At 41.9% G+C, this 20,613-nt stretch overlaps 1 protein-coding gene across 1 annotated transcript; it reads right to left on the bottom strand.

Annotated features, from left to right (window-relative positions):
• Positions 1-1,346: 1,346 nt before the first annotated feature.
• frk (fyn-related Src family tyrosine kinase) lies at positions 1,347-13,556 on the bottom strand. Its single transcript, XM_019859172.1, has 8 exons — positions 12,991-13,556; positions 11,270-11,391; positions 7,158-7,321; positions 6,831-6,999; positions 4,874-5,032; positions 2,909-3,090; positions 2,343-2,502; positions 1,347-2,232 (listed from the first exon to the last, which is right to left on the bottom strand). The coding sequence occupies exons 1-8, from the start codon at positions 13,371-13,373 to the stop codon at positions 2,024-2,026; spliced, it is 1,548 nt and encodes a 515-aa protein (XP_019714731.1). The 5' UTR covers positions 13,374-13,556; the 3' UTR covers positions 1,347-2,023.
• Positions 13,557-20,613: the final 7,057 nt, after the last annotated feature.

Here is a 20,613-nt window from a genome sequence, read left to right as displayed (position 1 = left end):
TACTGAGCAGGGTGCCAGCTCGCCAGCAGCAACTCCACGTCCGGATATTTAGCAATAATGAGGAATGGAAAACCATTCACAATAATGGTGAGTATTATAACAAAATTATTTCAAAAGAATAAATTCAGACGCTTATTATACGGACACTGTGTTGAATTCACCTTTACAATATATTTTATGGCTGTCACTGAAATACATTTCCAAATATTTTGCTTTCCTGGCTCTCTTAGTCAAAAAGGTTCCCGACCCCTGACCTAGAGCAACACCCAAAGAATTCCAGGCCTCACTGGCCTCAGTTCAGATCAGTGTTCAGGACTCTACCTTGAGAAAGGCACTGGCCAAAAATGGCATCCATGGGAGAGCTCCCAGGTGAAAACCATTTCTGTCCAAAAAGAACACAAAGGCTCATCTTACATTTGCTAAAAGACATTTTGATGATCCTCAAGAGTTTTGGAAATACATTTTGTGGACTGATAAATCAAAAATTGAACTTTTTGGAAGCTGTGTCTAGGGTAAAAATCGCACGCATGTGATAAAAAGAACATTATGCCAACAGAGAAGCATGGTGGTGACAGTCTGATGGTCTGTGGCCGCTTTGCTAACTCATGACCAGGAGAACTTGCTGTGATTGATGGGGCAATATATTCTGCTGTCTAATAGCAAATCCTGAAGGTGAGCGTCCGACAATGTGTTTGTGCCTTCAAAGTCAAGCACTCTTGGATCACGCAGCAGGACAATGATCCAAAGCACACCAGAAAGCACACCTCCGAATGGCAAAAAAAACCCCAACACAAAATTATGGCTTTGGAGTGGCCAAGTCAAAGTCTGGATTTGAATCCAACTGAGATGCTGTGTTGTGACCTGACCTTAAATGGGCAGTTCATGCTAGAAAACCTTTCAAGATGGCGGGGTTGAAGCAATTCTGCGAAGAGTGGCCCAAAATTCCTCCACAGCGATGTGAAAGACTCATCACCAATTATCGCAAATGCTTGATTTCAGTTATTGCTGCCAAGGTTGTCACAACACATTAGGTTCAGGGGGCAATTACTTTTTCACAGCGGGTCAGAAAGGTTTGGGGTTTTCTTTTGCGCCTAAATTAATAAATTGAATTGTCATTTGAAAACTGCATTTTGTATTTCCTTGGGTTGTAGCTGTGTGATATTAAAATTGGTTTGTTGAACTGAAATCCTTGTGCGCACACGGCAACTGCCTGAGTTTGCAATGAATGTGTGCTAGGTCCCGAGAATTGACAAGATTCTTGGAAATGTGAAATTGATTTAAAAGAAAAATCCAAATTTAGACACCTGTAGCTGTGACGCAGCGTGAATAATTTCAGAAGAATTGTGTTTGATTCACTTGATTTATTCAACATAAAATAGTTTTTCTAAACACATATGTAGAATTCATTGTTGAAGTAAGCTTTTGTTAAAACGTATGAAATCAACACATCTTTGCAGACCACTAAGCTACTTTGTTAAAACGATACGCTTCATTACATTTGCAAATCATATAAAGTATCATACAGAGTGACACTAAAAAGGATGCTTAAGCTCAAAATTACAGCCATTTGGCAACGACAACAACACACACACTTTCAAATCATCAAAGCGTACGCGGACCAACGACGGAGTTGCTGTACATGACTTCAAGATTTAAGATCACAGACAATCAGCTGAGGTAAAGTGTTGTAAGTATGATTGACTCATTGTCATGCGTGGCGGGCAGCAAGCGGAAAGAATGTGGCCAAGGTGAAGTGCCAGTCGAACTGGTTCATCGAGATCCTTGAAGATTGGATTTACTTCTTTGTTGAAAGCAGTCTTTGACCACACTAAGCTGGCAAAAAGAAAACCAGGAGGATGACAGCGACAGAGTCCTCTCTGGGTGTCACAGTATTACATCCAAAAGTCAATCAGGTTCTAAATTTAACAGGAGAATTTCAAAACACATCCTGATGCATGTATGGATTCAAGTGATTTTTTTTTTTTTTTTTTGTTTAAATGGATTGAGTTCTCGGGTCAGTGTGCTAATAGGGCGAGGTTTCATCATAGGAGGTCGTGCTCAGGTCAAAGAATTCCTCCAACTTCCACTGCAAGGTCTCAAATGTGGGTCGGTCCTGTTCATTCTCATTCCAGCAGTCCATCATGATGTCATACATGATTTTGGGACACTTGGGGGGACGGGACATTCGGTAGCCTTGAGGAACTTGTTGGACAACCTGGTAGTTTGTCATGTCTTGACAAAAACAAGGAGAAATTGTCAGAGGGAACGACAAAAAAAAAAAAAAAACGGTATAATATACTGTAGCTCGGGTGTGATTGTGATTTATTTATCTTTGGTCTTACCTGGGTAAGGCATTTTGCCAAATGTCATGATCTCGTACAACAGAATACCAAATGACCAGACATCAGATTTGATCGTGAATACGTTGTTGTGGATGACCTCGGGAGCAGTCCACTTCACCGGAAATTTGGTACCTTCTCTTGCCTCATAGACATTGTCATTCTGGATACAAAACACAAATAACAAACCTGAATTAAATCACACAACCAAAGTACTTCTGAGTCACTAAAGAGAACTTGCAATTTAAAAAAAGGATTTATTCATATGTTCTGTGAAGAGCAGATTTGGATTTTCCCTCGGGATGGAAGAAATCGGTGTGGCTTTTGCATGTTCTCTCTGTGCTTATGTCATTTTGTTTTTAGGGAACTCCAATTTCTTTCACGGTCAAAAAACATGTAAACTGGAGTAACAGATCAAAAACAGTACATTTCCCATAATTCCATTGGTGGGCCCCGTGATTGTTTTCCCCCCTTGTAGTCCCAAAGCAAAGACCTCAGCTACAACTTTTGACATCAAATGGATGGATCGGAATAAAATTCTTGATTTATGCAGCGTATGCAAGACTTACCTGAAAGACCCTGGCGAGACCAAAATCAGCCACTTTGCAGATGTTGTTCTCCCCAACCAGCACATTCCTGGCAGCAAGATCTCGGTGAATGTAGTTCTGTAACTCCAGAAAAGCCATCCCAGATGCCACCTGAGCAGCCATCTCGATCTGGTCCGACAGCTTTAGTTTGGCACCCTTGTCCTCTGAAATTATTTAGACCACCAAAACGAGTCAGTCATTTTGTGGAACTGTGTAGTATGCAAAACTGAGTTACGATGCAGAGTTAGCAATGGTCAACAAGCAGTTCAAAAATGTTTTAAATCGAATACAAAAATCTGAGGAACCAAGGATTAGTGTACATAACACATCACAGAAAGAAGCTTACATTAAAAAAAAAAAAACATCATCTCTCAGCATTGTCAAACATTTTTCCCCCCATCAGTGCACAAGCTTCCATATTCCCTCAACGTAAAAATCTTCAGACTGATTTCTCAGCCAGTCGCTCACAACACTCTTAATCATCACTTTCAAACTTCGTGCCAACTACCGTGAACTGCTGAGGCGGGTCAAGGAAGAGACAGAGAACAAACGCAGGGGTCATCGGTCAGGAGGAGTCACCTTGCATCAAGTCACCGCAAGGCCTCACACAGCAGCCCAAACAGTGCAGACCATCAATGAGCTGGGCTGGGCAGACCTTGCCCCTTCTGACTTTCACCTATTTGGTCCCTTAAAGCGTTCACGAGAGGCACCAAGGTTCAAAGTGACGATGAAGTCAAAAGTGTGAGCGACTGGCTGAGACATCGGTCCAAAGATTTTTACCCTGAGGCAAGATGGAAGCTTGTGCACAGATGGGAAAAGTGTGTGACAGCGCATGCATTTTTTCCGTTTAATAGTTTCCCATAATGACTTCCGGATCTGCACACCCTGGGGCATTATTATATAATGAAAAATATTAAACGGAAAACATGCACTACACACTTAAAACCATAGAATTATGAAAAGAATGTTTACTTCATTTTTTTAAGGTATTGGTATAATGCAGCCTGAATGCTTACAAAAAATTGTGACGCAAATTTCAATATCCTATAGTATTGTGGGAAAAAAAATGCTGACCTTAAGTCATGCAACGCAGACATAACACCATAAGATTACATGTTTTTTTTCTTCTTTTTTTTTTTTTTTTTAAATCAGAGCAAGACATTCATATATGAGATTTTGAGCTGTGTGACGTCTGACTCACAGAAGCACTTTTGCCTGCTAAAACAAGACATTTGAGGAAGCCTGGTTTAGTAACAAGGGTTCAGTCGTCACTTGAACTGAGTCATTCTGTCAGCCTCAACGGTAAGCGTCGATTCAGGCTTTGAAAAGTCGTCGGACAGCACTCTTTGCTAGCTGTCAGCTGCTAAAGCAATATCGGAGACACGTCAACCATAACTGAATCATTACAGGACCATACAGCCAACTTCAAAAGAAAATGCCGACAAAGGCTATCATGTTGATGTCCATGTATTTGGGAGACTTTTATTTTGAAGTTGGCTTGCACAGGTGCACATGATCAAGTGTTGTTGCAGCTGGCTTCAGTCACCTCAATTACTCGGATACTCGTTTAGCCCCTATACAATTGGAATCCCAAGTAACAGTTCCGAGTCTCCAAATATTAAAAAAATACTATTACTATTTTAGTTGTAAAACAACAACAAAAAAAGCCCTCACTGTTTAATGCTACGTCTTGCAGCAGAGGCTGAGGTCATTGACGTTCCAATCACCAGACCAACTTGTGTGTCTTTTAAGTGTCCTTTGTTATCGGTCCAGTTTTGTTGATATCTGACCAATGAATGTGACATCATTTCTCTCCCCCCCCCCCCAATATAGGTCGTATAGTTATTCTACATCCCTCAACGTAACAATAATTTCATGTGATAAAATAAAAATAAACAAATGGAAAAAAATGGATTCAAAAAGGAATAAGAGAAAAAAAGCACGTACTTTGAAGGTATTCAAGCAAGCTGCCGTTCTTCATCAGCTCGGTGATAATATAGATGGGCTCTTCCATGGTGCAGACAGCATAAAGTTGGATTAGTTTGGCATGCCTCAGTCTCTTCATGATTTGAGCCTCTCTGAGAAAGTCCTCTGCGCCCATGGTACCTTGAATATATCAAACAAAAGACTCTCAGTATATGAAGTATCATAGGTGCCAAGGGGTAAAATAAAATGTTCCAGTCACTGACCAGATGAAAAGATTATTTATCACATAGAATATGTACTACGAGGACAAAAGTGGTTCAATCAGTGTGCGGGTTCAAACTTTGGGGAAGAGTCATCTGCCGGCATAACATGCACCGGTGCAGAAAGAAAGACAAAGTTGGATGCCACACAAATATTAGAACAGGATTCAGTGATAATTAATTAGCAAATGAAACAACATACAAAGTCACACTCCAATGATCCCATTTTTGGTAACTCATTGAAAACTGGACAACTTTGATTGCCTAACGTCCATGTTCATAGAGATAAAACTATAGATTTAAAAGTCTCTTGACGAAGAATATCACAAAAGCATCAAGACTGAATCTGACTGACATTACTCTTTTTCAATAATCCAAATTAGCAACAATTGATAAGCAATGTAATGTTTAAAAAAACAAAAACAATAAAGACAGTAAAAAAAGCACAAAAACAGTACTGTACAACTAAAAATCAAGTCTCTTGCTGAGTCAAAAGCCAAAGAATAAAAATGAGTTTTGAAACGAGTTTTAAAGATGGGCAGCGAGGGGGCTTGTCAAATGTTCAGTGGGAGGTCAAGGCTCGATCCCCTCTGAGCCTCCGTTTAGTTCTCAGTACCTCTAATAGTGTCTGGTCCGCAGACCTGAGGCATCGGACAGGGGCGTCGGAATGGAGGAGCTCAAAGAGGTGAAGTGGGGCGGGGCATTTTGAAAGATTTGAAAACAAATAAGAAGATCTTAAAAAGAACTCTAAAATGTACAGGGAACCAGTGAAGGGATGCCAGATTAGGAGTTATGTGCTGCCTCTTACGAGGACCAGTCAAGAGGCGAGCAGCAGCATTCGGGACCAACTGGAGACGCTTAATGGAGGATTGGGTGACTCCAAAGTAAAGTGCATTACAGTCATCCAACCGGGATGTGACGAAGGCATGAATGACTGTTTCAAAGTGTTCATGAGAAAGGACTGTTTTAATTCTAGACTCCAGTGGTGTCGAGTTGACTTTACTTTCATCATCGTTTCACATTTATGCTCATCTTCAACACCCACCAAACAAACTCTCCAAAAAGCAGCGGACTCTAAAAACGGCTGTCAAATCTCCATGACTACATGTTACTCAGTAATTTAAGATTCCTGCCACTGATTATCACTGTTACATAATTTCTCTCAATAAAATCGCTTTTATTGTTTGTGTACAATAACCTGTAAGTGAAAAGGCTGAACTTATTTTGTAAAATCGTCACAATGCTAAGACAAAATGTGATGCAGTCTATGAAAAAGTTGAAGCTTGGGTGTCATTCAGAGTACAATGATGCACATTATACCTCAAGGTCTAACTAAGGAAAGATTTTAGAGGAGAGTCTGGATGATTCTTAAGTGGCTGTCACGGTTACAAGTGTTGAACCGCAATGAGAAATCAATGGGTGTATTTGAATAAGGTGGCCAGTGACAATGAAGAAAATTTACATAGACGCATGCGGACGCTCATAATAGCAAAAACCTGTTCGACTAAGCACGTCACCGGTTCGGGCGCGCAACTGCCGTGCTTGATGCAACGGAAGTCGAGCGTGTGAATTTCAAGCTTCGTCTACCGCTCCATTTAAAAAAAACAGTAATGTTAGCTTAAGGTACCAAATGGCTTCCTCTAAGTGATTACATAAAATCTTGCCTGCCCTTGTCCACAAGGAAAGAGAATTTGAACAGCATTTATCAAAGCCCTTACCAGGTTTGAGGGTCTTCACTGCAACGGATGTGGTGTCATTCCATAGGCCCTCATAAACTTCTCCAAACTGACCTGCTCCCAGTTTATGCAGGAGTTTGATGGAACTGCGGTCAATCTCCCATTGGTCCACAGTGTTATAGGAGAGGCCGTTCGTCTGCGGAGCCTCAATCTAAAGCAAAGAGAAACAATAATTTCCGCTTTGTTATGCAGTGTGCAATATGAGCAGTTCTCATTCCGAGTAAGCCATTCACCGCAATTCTATGAGGAAAGTGCAAATAGATTTATTTTCAATAAAACTTGTCCAAATGTACTCCCCAAAATGCATACCTTTTTGCATGGTTCGCCCAGACGCACGCAGAGCCCATCTGGTTGTGTCGAGTAGTGAAGCACCAACTTTTTCAGCGTTTCAAATACTCTGGTCCTCGAGACATAGTAGAGACCCAGCTCTGTTTTTCTTAGTTTATAATGCTTCACCCTCCCGTTGTCCAACACTGAAAGACAAAATATCATATTAACTGCATTAAGTCTTCCGCTGGGTCCAACTAAACACAGCGGATGAATTTAATTTAATTTTTTGTAAATGTTGGTAGCATCCTTGCCAAGAAAATAAATATTGGTCCTGAAAAGAACATTATTATCAGTTCTCCCCACTCTCCAACATTTTCAAACTTCCTCAGTTAGTGAACTAATTGACTTAATTGTAAGACTTGACTCAGCAGCGGGTCACAATGAAATCAAAGCCAAGCTACTTAGGGAAGTAATTTGCTTCCTTAGCAAACCTCTGACCTGTCTTTGCAGTCTCATTTGAAACCAGGGTAGTTCCTAATGACATTAAAGTGGCAGAGGCCCAGTCTTTAAAGAATGAGAACACAGTGTTTTAATAACAGAACATATTTTCATTTTGCCTTGCTTCCCTACAGTAAATTAGAAAAGTATGGAATTTCATAGAATTTCAATACCACTCAATACAAAATGTTTGCTACTGTATTTTCCTCACTCTCTCAAAAGCATTCAACACAGTGGACCGAGATATTCTTATGTCAAAACTGCAACACAAAGCCAACACATTGCTGTGTTCAGCAGGTTTAGTAATTCGATAACCTTAGAAACAGGACAATATAGTCTGTCTGGATAAATGGTCAGACTTCTATGGAAGCGAAACAAAAATATGGTGTGCCTCATGGGTCATTTCTCAGGCCCCTCCTGTACATTTAAATTAACGTATTTAAGATTTGACTCTTCTTTTACCTATAATGGGCATATTACACAAACATTGCTATGTCTCACTCTGAAGCAGAATTAATTCTAAAGTTTTTAAAATAATTTTGTCTGGCAATTTACCGAAAAAAATTCACCTAATCAGGAGAGGCCTCAACAAGATAGTGACCCAAAACGCATTGCCAAGACAACAAAGACTTCATCGGGGAGGAAAGTACGAAGTCTAGACTGGCAAAGTCAGTCATCGGATCGTCACCCAATTGAGCATGCGTTTGACCTCCTGGACAGCAGACTGAAGGTAAAGCCCCCTAGAAGCAAACGTGAACTGAAAGATACTGCAGTAAAGTCCTGAAAAAAGCATTTCAAATGAATAATGCATCAGTCTGTTGAAATCAATTTCCATTAAATATTAAAAGTTAATTTGCCAAATCACCCAGTGGGTTTTACCAAGCAGATTTCGATTTTCATTAAACTTGCTGTACACATTGATAGTGACCATATAATACAAAATCTGAAATTATAGGTCAATCAGAGCAGGGGTTTGAGAGCTATACTCCACCGAATTTCAACAAGTTTGACAAAAAGGGTTGTGGCCACCATCCTTTGAATCCTTACATCTCAGTAAGTACTGGTTTAATCTTCACGAAAACAGGTATTGCTGGAAAGGCAATTCAACAAGGAATCTGAATCTGATATCACATAGATTAGTGCAGATTTGAGTAACTTTACCTCGACCTTTAACTTGACCTTGTGGATCACGTGACCTCAACTAAATTTCTGATGAAATATAATCTCTCACATGTTCTTTAAAACACATAAAAGTTTCAGCGATGTAATTTTTGTTGTTTAACAGCAATAAGTGTCCATTCCCTCACGTTTCCAAAAAATACTCAATGAATATTCAACTTTCAGTGAATGCTCAATTAATATTCATCTTTCAATAAATCTAAAATGAATATTCACTGAATGGGAAGAGGGATGTCACTTGTATAGCGCTTTTGTAACTCAGGTACTGAACACGCCTCACACAGTTAGTCAGCCAATCCTCCATTAAGCTTCTCCAGTTGCTCCAGAATGCTGCTGCTACTGCTGCTTGCCTCTTGACTGGTACGCGTGAAAGGGAGCACATAACTCTTACTCTGGCATCCCTTCACTGGCTCCCGATATATTTTAGATAATTTTTAAGATCCTATTATTTGTCTTCAAATCTTTAAATGGCCTCGCTCCACCTCACCTCTCTGAGCTCCTTCGCCCCTACACACTTTCCCAGTGCCTCAGGTCTGCGGAACAGACATTATTTGAGATACCGAGAGTTAAGCTGAGGCTCAGAGGGGATCGAGTCTTTTTCGTTGCTGGTCACTCTCTTTCTAATGACCTCCCACTGAATGTTCGGCAAGCTCCCTCGCTGCCCATCTTTAAAACTTGTCTTAAATCTAAGTTTTACTCTTTGGCTTTTGAGTCAGCATGAGACTTGATTTTTAGTTTTACTGTTTTGTGGTTTCTGTGTTATTAATTAATTGTTTTATTGTCTGAATTATTTTTGCTCCATATAGAGCACTTTGCATACAGTGATGGTTGTTTTAAAGTGCTCTATCAATACAGTTGAGTTGAGTGGACTTGTTACCTCATTCACCTACTGGTGACCCAGCATCAAGAGCAACTCGGGGTTCAGTATCCCTCTAATGGACACTTCGACATGGTTGCAATGGCCGTGGATTGAACCACCAACCTCTGGGTAGTGAAACGAGCCATGCCACCCATAATATTTGAGGGATGTATACTTTGATTCCTGCTAAACAAAACATTTTACATCTCTGAAACTTTTACACAACCAGATTTAAACGCCATGAAATAAAAATTGGAATTCTGAAATTTGCTCTCATATTTATCTTTTGATCTGAAACCCAAATGTATACAGCAGGTGGTTCAGACTCTGGTCCTCGAGGGCCGCTTTCATGCTTGTTTTCCATCTTTCCTTGCTGCAACACATCTAATTCAAATGATCAGGATTGTGATCAGAACCCTGCGGAGCTCGTTGATAAGGGCGGCCCGGATAGCATGTCAGCCTCACAGTGCAGAGGTGCAGTGTTCAATTCTGGTTCCGGCCTTCCTATGTGGAGTTTGCATGTTCTCCCTGTGCCTGCATGGGTTTTCTTCGGGTACTCCGGTTTCCTCCCACATTCCAAAAACACACCTGGCAGGTTCACGGAACACTCTAAATCATCCCTGGGTGTGAGTGTTAGCACAGATGGTTGTTCGTCTATGTGTGCCCTGCGATTGGCTGGCAACCAGTTCAGGGTGTACCTTGCCTACTACCCAAAGACAGCTGAGATAGGCTCCGGCACGCCCCGCAACCCTTGTGAGGATAAGCGGATCAGAAAATAATATATATATATATATTTATTTATTGTGTGTGTGTGTGTGTGTGTGTGTGTGTGTGTGTGTGTGTGTGTGTGTGTGTGTGTGTGTGTGTGTGTGTGTGTGTGTGTGTGTGTGTGTGTGTGTGTGTGTGTGTGTGTGTGTGTGTGTGTGTGTGTGTGTGTGTGTGTGTGTGTGTGTGTGTGTGTGTGTAAACGGGAAGAGTGTGATAAACATTTAAATTTGGGATTATTTTGGCCCTTAAAATGGGAACCTCCGAGCCACTCTTTTCCTAATTTGTTTTTAAAAGGTTGCGCGTCAAAAATGTGTATGCCTACAGTCAAGCTGAAACTTACCGACATTTTTCTTCTAATTGCCCTTCCGGTTGATACGCACCGTGGATTCAAGAACATGTGCTATTTAATCTTCTCCATCTCCACTTGTCGCTGACGGTGAGAAGCAGAAGATTTTTGCCATAAAAGCATTATCATGCTCAACAGCCTCTGCGGTACCACCATAACACGGTAATCCGCCATTGTTGTGAAAATGTTGTTGGTGTTTGCATCCAGTCATGTGAGAACGTCATCTCAGATTATTGAATTGAATGGAGTCCGAGTTGCATATACAGGAAAAACGGCGCAAGGATACCATTCTGAGTAAGTCCAACACTGAGGAGCATTTACGATGTCATGGGAAAGTGTGAATATTTCGGAATTTAATGGGTAACACACTAATGGGTAATTGTGATTATTTTGGGGTAATTTTGGCCCGTCAAATCGTACAACCCCCTACACTTTACAACAGTTGAAATTGTGGATAAATGTGAAATAGGTTGAAACCAATTGTAATCACTTGTTTCTTACCTGAGAGGGAGAGCTCTCCTTTCTGGCTTTCACAGTTCCTGATTAGGAAGGATCCTTGTTGGTTCATTCCTGTTAACAGCATCTTCTCTGCATCCAGCCTTTTTGTGTCCGGAAAATACCAGCTACAAATGAAAGTTAACACAGAAACTTAATCAGACATGTCAGGCAATGTAAATGAGCTGCCCCAAAAACATGGATCCATAAATTTACTAAATACATATTACATATAAAGGTTCAATTCAGTTGAGATAGTCAGACTAATCTCCCGTTTTTTTTTTTTTTTTTTTTCCCCGGACAATCGTCAATGTGCAGTCTCTTCAAACACTTTTCTGTGAGAACGATTTCAAACCACTTCTTGCTCACAACAAAACAACTTGCTCAATTTATGTACAAGACAGAGGAGAACTTAAAAATGGAAAAACAAATTACATTTACTGCTCATCTATTACCTCATGCATTTGCACGCTCAACAGCCTTCTGACTTGACTTTCTAGATTTGGCTTTGACAGATGGTGCTTTTTGTCTGTAATATGGAGACGCAGCTCAACCCCATGTTGTTCATCTAGAGCCAAAATCATTAGGATTATATATTAACGAAATACTATGCTGTGTACCACTGGTTGATGACATTAGTTCATAATTGCATTCATGAATCTACTGTAGTTTTCTGCAGGGTGACCGGAAGAGTGATAAAACTGATTGGCCATGACAGCGGCTATGGAAAAAAAAATGTTTGAGATTTATTGCATTAAAGTGGTGGGACCCAGAGTGATACAGAATATTTTTCACCGGGCCCCAAATTACTGGTCCTACACACATGCCTCACTCTCCAATATTTCACAGTGAACATATGCTGGGAAAAAAAATCCATATTGTATTTGGGTTTACTTTTACCCAGACACTTGGACAGGATTAAGAGGTTGGAATCTACATCTAAACGTGTAACTGAGCTAATTTATGAGTTCATTCACTCTTACAGTACTTTTGAACTTTACACGGTCAAGTAAAAAACGAGAGAGCATCTGATTTTAGTTTATATAGTTAGTATACAGTAACTAATATTGTCTGGTGTAGGGTGATATAAAATGTTTTAAAATCCATACGTGATGTGTTAAATTAAAAAAATAAAACAAAACAAACAAATCTTATTTTTACTTGCAGGCTTACAATGTTTGATTAAAGGCGAAGAAACATGACGTCATATCCCTTCATGACCAAAACTATTTTCAAACAGGATAAACCTGTATACGGTTTCGTCAAGCAAAACAGAGGACATCTTCCAGTAACTTATGTTCTTTTTGCCTCTAGTTGCATCTCTACTTTTTCAATTGACGTTATAAACAGTGTTGGGGATAAGATGTCAATTGAATTAAGTACTGTATCACTAAGTACTTCCAAACATCAATGCCTCGAAATAATATGCCCTACGTCTGAAATCTATTTCATACAAGTGTACGCCCCGGTGTGAAAATTAAATTATTAACTTCTAACAATGATTAACTAGTCCGACAACATTCCTTAATGGAACGCTCAATATTAAAAGTTTGTTTTAAGACTACATTTTGGATTTGTAAACACGTGAACAAAGGATACGGCCATACTACATTTACACAGTTGTGATACATCAACACCAAACATTGTGTATAAAACAAAAACCTAACTATTTTTCAAATTCAGGAAATTGAGAGCATGACAGCGAGGAAGACACGACCATTACTCACGGTTCTGCGTCGAGACTCTCCACTGGCGCCACATAATTTGCGGGGATATAGCCTTTTTTGGATGTCGAAATTCCAGTGAGCGCTTTTGCAAACCACCAGTCCTTGGCTTTTTTATCAAGAGCTTCCAAAATGTCACCTGCGTTGAAGCTCAAATCCTCATTGGTGCGAGCAGAATAGTCATAAAGTGCGATAAAACGATTCTCGATATTATTCTCTTCTTGGCTTTTCAAATACGGCTTAATCGTTCGGACAGCGCTTGGGTTTTCAATGACGACAACGGGTTCTTTTTTGGGTGTATCGTTCTTGATTCCACTAGAATTTGATTTTTTAAAACAAGTGCGACAACCCTCCCAACACACTGAAAACTTCGTTCTGATATCCATGCTCAGTCAATCACAGCAATTCATTTTGAGTACATCTTCCAGTCGGCGTCTCTCTCATGACCCTCCACATATCACGTAAGTAATACCGAAGGAACTAAAAATGTATCGGAGGGCAGCACTACGACATGGTGAGCAGAGTCCAAAGTGGATGGTGGTAATCACCTGCACCTGATGAGAACTGGGGAGTGTCACTTCCTCTGAAGTGATATAATGTCGCGTTCATGTGCCAACTGGGAAAATCTGAAAAATGTCCTACTGACTGAACGGGAGTCATATTGAAAAGCGACTTTTTCATTGCTTGAAAACAAATAGTTGGGTCTGTAGAATTCGTGCCTAACCACCAATGTGCAAAATTTCACAGCACACACACACACACACACACACACACACACACACACACACACACACACACACAATATTTGCTACTAGGCACTACATGTGTGATACTCACAAAATAAATGCATGTTGGGATAGCATTTATTATTTTCCTTCCATCAAAGAGTTACTTTTTTGGTTGACTGCAATTGTAATGTTGCGTTCAAATGCTAAAGGGAAAATCTGAAAATGTGTTTTACTGACAGAAGATGTCACATTGAAAATGTACTTTTTAATTCCTTGGACACAAATAGTTGGCCGGGTCTGCGGAGTTTGATGCCTACCCATAAATGTGCAAAATTACACGTCACACACATAATATTTGCTACGAGGGACTACAGGTGTGATACTCACAAAATAAATACTTCAGATATTTATTATTTTTTCTTTCCATCAAAGAGTTACTTTTTGGTTTCCTGCAATTGTTTCATTTTATACTGTTTGATTGACGGTATATTTAGATCGTTACATGAGTATGCTGGTCTGTAAAATAAATGGCCACTGGGTGGCAGCATTGACCAATAAGCGCCACTGGCACTTTAAGGTGGAGCAAAAGTTGGGGCTCATGAGACGCGATGTCGGGCTCATCTCATTTGGCTACAGTAATTCCTGTGTCCAACCTACGGTCCGGGAGCCATTTGTGGCCCACCGTCCTTTTTAATTTTTTTTTTTTTTTTTTTTTATCAACAGCCCACGGCATATACTAATAACATTTTAAATGGCTCGCAATTAGCCAGCGCAAATGGCTAGCATTAAAAGCATAGCGATCAAAAAAAGTGGCCTGACTGGAGCAATGGGGATGACCACTACCACTAATAATAAACTTCTCGAGATATGCAAAAACACAAACATATTTACAGCTAAAAAGGTAACAAAATATATCTTCATAACACTGTGGAGAATAAAGGTAATTCCGTTTCACAAACAAAAATGTTTTCCTCCACTTTCTGCTTTGTGTCAAGGTCCAATTTATGAATATATCACGTAAGTGGTCGTCACAAATTACTTAATTTACTACAGATTGCTCTTGTTTTTGTTCTGATTGTGGAGATGCGATTCAGCAGTTGCTCAGTCAAGGGGCAGATCTTTTCAAGTGGGATAAAGGGTCGCCGCCACCCCAAAAATGAATAAAAAAAAAAATCTTCAACCTTAAATCTTAAAGCCTTATCATCTTTAACAGAAATCATTAAAGGGGCAATTTTTCCAATATAATTACAGATTATGTACATACTCCATAACTACATTGTATGCAATGTACAATTGCTTGATTGATTTAATTAAGTTTAAAAAAGTGGGCCTTGCATCTTTTTTTCTTATTGCACCCTTTGGGAAAAAGGTTTGGACACCCCTGGTCTAGTTGCATATTCCTCTGTGTACATGCTAGCACCTCCCACTAGAAATGTCTTCGAGTCAGGAGGAGATTGACACAGGAGCAAGGAGGGAAGAAAGAGAAATGCTTTGGATTAGTGATACAATCACTCCTCGATGTCTTCATTTGAAGGAGAAGCCTGCTAATAATGAAGTCAAGTCATTGACGCATGTCACAATTATTACTATCACCTCAAGTGTCCACTGTATGCTTTATGTTTCAAGTGGAATTAACTTAAGCCAAATATTAACACTGTTACACTTTGCAGATCCAATGATGAGCATGATTGGTATGTCTCCCCTGCTCCCTCCATCCCCATTGCACATTCAATCCATCTGTCCATATATCCATTTGCTTATCTACTTTTCCTCACAAGGGTCACAGGCGTGCTGGAGCCTATCCCAGCTGAATTCGATACACCCTCAACTGGTTGCCAGACAACACACAGGACACACAATTTAGACTGCTCAATTAAACTGCCATGCATGTTTTTGGAATATAGGAGGAAACCGGAATACCCAGAGAAAACCCACGCAGGCACGGGGAGAACATGCAAACTCCAAACAGGTAGGGCCGGAGCTGGAATCAAACCATTCACCACTGCACTGTGAGGTGGATGTGCTAACCAGTTGACCAGTGTGTCACCCCTGCCAGTGGATATTTGTAAATATGTAAAAAAAAAATAATAATAATAATGTTTATGCATTACGTTGAATGCAAAAAAAATGAAGAACCATGAAAATGATTTTAATTTGATTCTTGTGTATTTGAGAAAATAGCAGCCTAATAATTACGGTAAACTTTAGAAACAGATAGTGTAGTAACCACGAGCAAATTTAATTACGTTTTTTGGTATCAAGTACTACCCTAAATAGAACAGAGAGAAGAAGACAGAAAATAGAAGAGGCAGAAAAAAAATTACCGACAGAGGGATACAGAACAGGAGTTTGCCGGGTTACCTTCTACAGCGCACTGCATTCTCAAATGAAAAGAAAAATCAAAGGAAGGAGAAAGGAAAAAAAAACAACCCCAGGCTAAGCTCCTGTAAGTGGAGCACAGTATAGATTTGGAATACACCTCATCAAACAGCCCAGATGCACTGAGCAGGCTCTGCAAGCCACAGAGATGTCACCACATCCCAGGCGGTTGCGCTGCAACAGAGGAAGGGAGAGAGTTTATGGAGGGAAAGCCAAGCAAAAGGCTTTGATGATAGAGGTGTGTATTGCGTTGTGTAATTGAGTGGGGTTTTTTTTGTAAACCAGTGTCCATGCCAAAACACATGACCATTACCAAAGGTCATGGATTGCAGATATGCTGGAGTCTATCCCAACCATCTTCGCGCAATAGGCGGGATACACCCTGAATCGGTTGCCAGGCAATTGCAGGGCACACATTAATAAACAAACATTCACTCACAATCACACGTAGTGACAATTTAGAGCATTCAATCAACCTACAATACATGTTTTCGGAATGTGGGAGGAAACCAGAGTACCCAGAACCATACTGGCACAAGGAAAACATACAAACTCCAGACAGGAAGTTAGGAGGCCAGATTCAAACCTTGGACCTCTCCACTGTGAGGCGGACAACCTAACCAGTCATCCACTGTGCCATCCTTCGGAAAAAAAATGCAATATGATTTATATTTTTACATATTTGTTTGGGTGTGTTGGCGGTGTTCCAGTGTTTAGCGCGTCGACCTCACAGTGCAGAGGTCGTGGCTTCGATCCCAGCTCCGCCCACCCTGTGTGGAGTTTGCATGTTCTACCCGGGTGGGTTTTCTCCGGCTACTCCGGTTGCCTCCCACATTCTAAAAACATGCATGGCAGGCCGATTGAACACTCAAAATTGTCCCTAGGTGTGAATGTAAGCGTGGATTGTTGTTCGTCTCTATGTGCCCTGCGATTGGCTGGCAACCAGTTCAGGGTGTATGGTATAGGCTCCAGCGACCCTTGTGCGGATAAATGGATAAGAAATTGGATGGATGGATGGATGGATGGAGGAATACATGTATGGTCTTTTCTGTGGTTGTTTAATATGTATAGTTTTGAAATACCGGAGGATGGCTGAGCACCCTCAATTCACATCCAAAGCACAAGATCTATGAGGCAGACATGCAGCTGGGCAGCTGCCACTTTGGAGTACTGGCTGGGAATAGAGGGGATTGGTAGCCCGAGTTGACCATGAAGGGGGGCATGCCTGTCGCAGTGCTGATCGGTGAAGTGTGAGCATAATCCACCCAGGGTAGGTGGGTATACCAGGTTGCAGGGAGGTATGAGGCTCCACAGCGCAGTGTGGTCTTCCGGTCTTGGTTTGCTTGTTCTGTCTGCCCATTGGTCTGTGGGTGAGAGCCTGACAAAAGGCTGGTCGAGGTCCCTCCAGACATGAGGTGAACTGTGGAGCCCTGTCCGACACGATGTCCCTGTTAATTCCGTGGAGCCTGAAAAAATGTTTGACCAGGAGGTTAGCGGTCGCTAAGGCGGTGGGGAGTGGAACAAAATGAACTGCCTTCAAGAAACGATCAATGATAGTGAGATTTGTGTAATAACCCTGTGATAGGGACAGACCGGTGACAAAGTCCACTGCGATGTGAGACCACGGCCGAGAGGGAATGGGTAAGGAGCTGCTCCAGCTTGATGGGAAGGTTTGTTGCGAGCGCAGTCTGGGCATTAGGCGACATAATCACGAACATCTGCAGCCATGGACGATCACCAGAAGCGCTGCTGGATAAGCGAGGGTCCGATGGACCCCGGTGTGTGATATGTTAAGTGTGCCCCCACAGAAGCACACGCGTCCTGGTGTAGGTTGAACGAAGCATTTCCCTGGCTGGCATCGATCGGGAGCCGGGTGATTCTCAAGTGCGCCAAGCACTTCCTGCTCTACTGACCAGTGGACTTCCCCTACCACGCATTCAGAGGAGAGGAGTGTCTCAATGTGGTTCTCCGCCTCCTCAGAGGCGAAGTGCAAGGAGAGGGCATCGGGCTTCCCTTTCAGGGATCTAGGGCGGTAGGTGATGGTGAAGTCAAAATGCCCAAGGAAAAGGTCCCATGGGCGTGGAGGGAGTTCCATCTCTTACCAGAGTAGAGGTAAGACAAACATTTATGGTCCGTCGAGACAATAAAGGGCTGGGTCGCTCCCTCCAACCAATGCCGCCACTTCTGAAGAGCCAGAACCACCGCTAGCAATTTACGGGTCTCCAAATCATAATTGCGCTCCACCGGGGAGAGATGTTGGGAGAAATAAGTGCAGGGGTGCACCTTCTGATCTGCAGGCAGGCATTGAGCATAGCCCCCACTCCTGAATCTGACACGTTCACCTCTACCCATATCTGCTGCTCGGGATCAGGGTGAATGAGAATTGAGGCATTTACAGAAATCTCTTCGACGGCCAAAAGCGGATTGAGCATCAGTGGACCACGTGACACGAAGTTTGCTGTAGGTCAACCGTGTAAGAGGCGCGCCAGTGCTGCTGTAGTTGTGAATGAATCGCCTGAAAAATTAGGGAACCAAAGAAAACATAGCTGCTTACGAGTGGCAGGAAGAGGCCACCCCCTGACTGCTTTGATTTTGGCAGGATTGGCGCCAAATTGCCCTTTTTACACCACATAGCCCACAAATTTAACAGTGGAAACATTAAACTCACACTTCTCTGCCTTGACAAACAACTTCTTTTCCAGCAGACTCCTGAGAAAATCGCTCATGTGATCCACATGCTCCTTCTGTGATCGAGAAAAAATAAAGAAATAAGGTAAACAAACACAGTCTTGTTTGGTCAGTGATGTACTGAGAGAATTACTAAAGATTGGAATACTTGTCAACCCAATGGGCCTGACCAGATACTGAAAGTGGCCTAAATGGGTAGGGAAGGCAGTTGTCAATTCATCATCCTCACGGATTCTCACCAAATGGAAGGTGTTACGCAAGTTCAATTTGGAGAACATCGTTGCATCATGAAGAGGGCTGAAAACAGAGTCAAGAAGTGGCAGATGGTCCTTGTTTTTTAGCGTGATAGAGTTTAGGCGAGTGTAGTCTATGTAAGGGCGCAGGGTTCCGTCTTTCGTCTTTCTTCTTTACAAAGAAAAACCCTGTGCCGACTGAAGACGAGGAAGGTCTTATGAGCCCTGCAACTAGTGATTCATTAGTATATATGTCTCCATTTCTTCCGGTTCAGGTTTGGTCTGGTTGTATAGCCTGTGGGATGGGACCTGAGCCTGGAGATACAATTATATACTGCAGTCATGGGCCTGTGTGGTGGGAGGGAATGTGCTAAGTCCTTACTACAAACCACATTTATGTCATGGTATTCACTTTGGACGTTACTCAAGTCAATAACTTCTGAGGCGTGGGCAGGGCCAGGGGATCTGGCGGGTAGCGCAGACCTTAGACCAGGGGTGTCCAAAGTCGGTCCTCGAGGGCCGCTGTCCTGCCTTTTTTCCAGCTCTCCTAGGAGCAACACACCTGATTCAAATCACCAGGATGGTTCTAATGCTGCTTCAGATCTGGCTGATGAGCTGATTCAGATGAATCAGGTGTGTTACGGCCGTGAGAGATGGAAAACAGGCAGGACGGTGGCCCTCCAGGCCCGGAGCTGGACATGCCTGCTTTAGACAGTGGGCGTGGCAATGGTTGGTCCAGTTCCGAATAGTCCCCGTGACCCAGTCAATGTGGGGAATGTGCAATGTTAACAAGGTTATCCCTAAAATCACAGGTGTGAGTGGAGAGAATAGTACGTAAAACTTAACTATTTCTTGGTGGATACTGGGGAGAACCAGGTTAAGGAGCGTAGTATGATGTGTTACCGTTTTCAGGGGACTTCCATCTATAGCTAGCACCTTCTTGGGGTAGGATAGCGGAGACAGTGAGAGCTTGTTATTTTGAACATAGTCAATGTCTATGAAATTGTCATGGGCCTCTGAGTTGATCAGGACCAGGACAAGCAATGAGCTTTTGATGAGTCAATCATACCTGGTCCACGTGTTTGGGAGTAGGAAGGGGGAGAGATTCAGCTCACCAAAGTCTCCCTTTCTACTGGTGAGGCTTGTCTTTTTGGCAATTCGGAAGAGCTGGCGAGGGAGTGGCCTCCCTGGCAGCGATTGGGCATGGTCTGGTCAGTGACACAGAATGGTATTTACCTGGTCGTCTGACAGCGCGATGGTCATGAACGACAAAAAAGTCGCGCGGTTTGACAAGGCCAGAACAAGCAACTCAAAGTGCACAGTGGAGCCCAGAATATACCGGGCTGCTGACAGCATGTAGCATTTTTGCACTCCCAGACTGATATATGAATGGACTAACAATGTACATTTCTTTAATGATCTTAACTGTTAAAGTGCTGCAAAAAAAGAAATTATTTGACAAGAGGACAATTACTTCAATCACAGCACTGCAAGACAGTATGCATGAAAACGGCGCTGTTTTTAGATGACAGCCACATCATCATAAGGGCAATGGCAAACTTGCCATCTGTCTTCTCGCTCTCTCACCCCATGTCTTT

Source organism: Hippocampus comes, unplaced genomic scaffold, assembly GCF_001891065.2.
Source record: "Hippocampus comes isolate QL1 unplaced genomic scaffold, H_comes_QL1_v1.1 scaffold26, whole genome shotgun sequence".
Lineage (NCBI taxonomy): Eukaryota > Metazoa > Chordata > Actinopteri > Syngnathiformes > Syngnathidae > Hippocampus > Hippocampus comes.
This window is presented reverse-complemented; position numbering and strand designations above follow the sequence as displayed.

Bases quoted from the DNA above. Each gene is read 5' to 3' on its own strand.
- frk (XM_019859172.1), bottom strand. From the start codon at position 13,373: ATGGATATCAGAACGAAGTTTTCAGTGTGTTGGGAGGGTTGTCGCACT. The intron at 7,000-7,157 runs GTATGCATTTTG...TCTTTGCTTTAG, and splicing joins TGGGCGAACCATGCAAAAAG to ATTGAGGCTCCGCAGACGAA. The intron at 2,503-2,908 runs GTAAGTCTTGCA...TTTTGTATCCAG, and splicing joins GTCTCGCCAGGGTCTTTCAG to AATGACAATGTCTATGAGGC.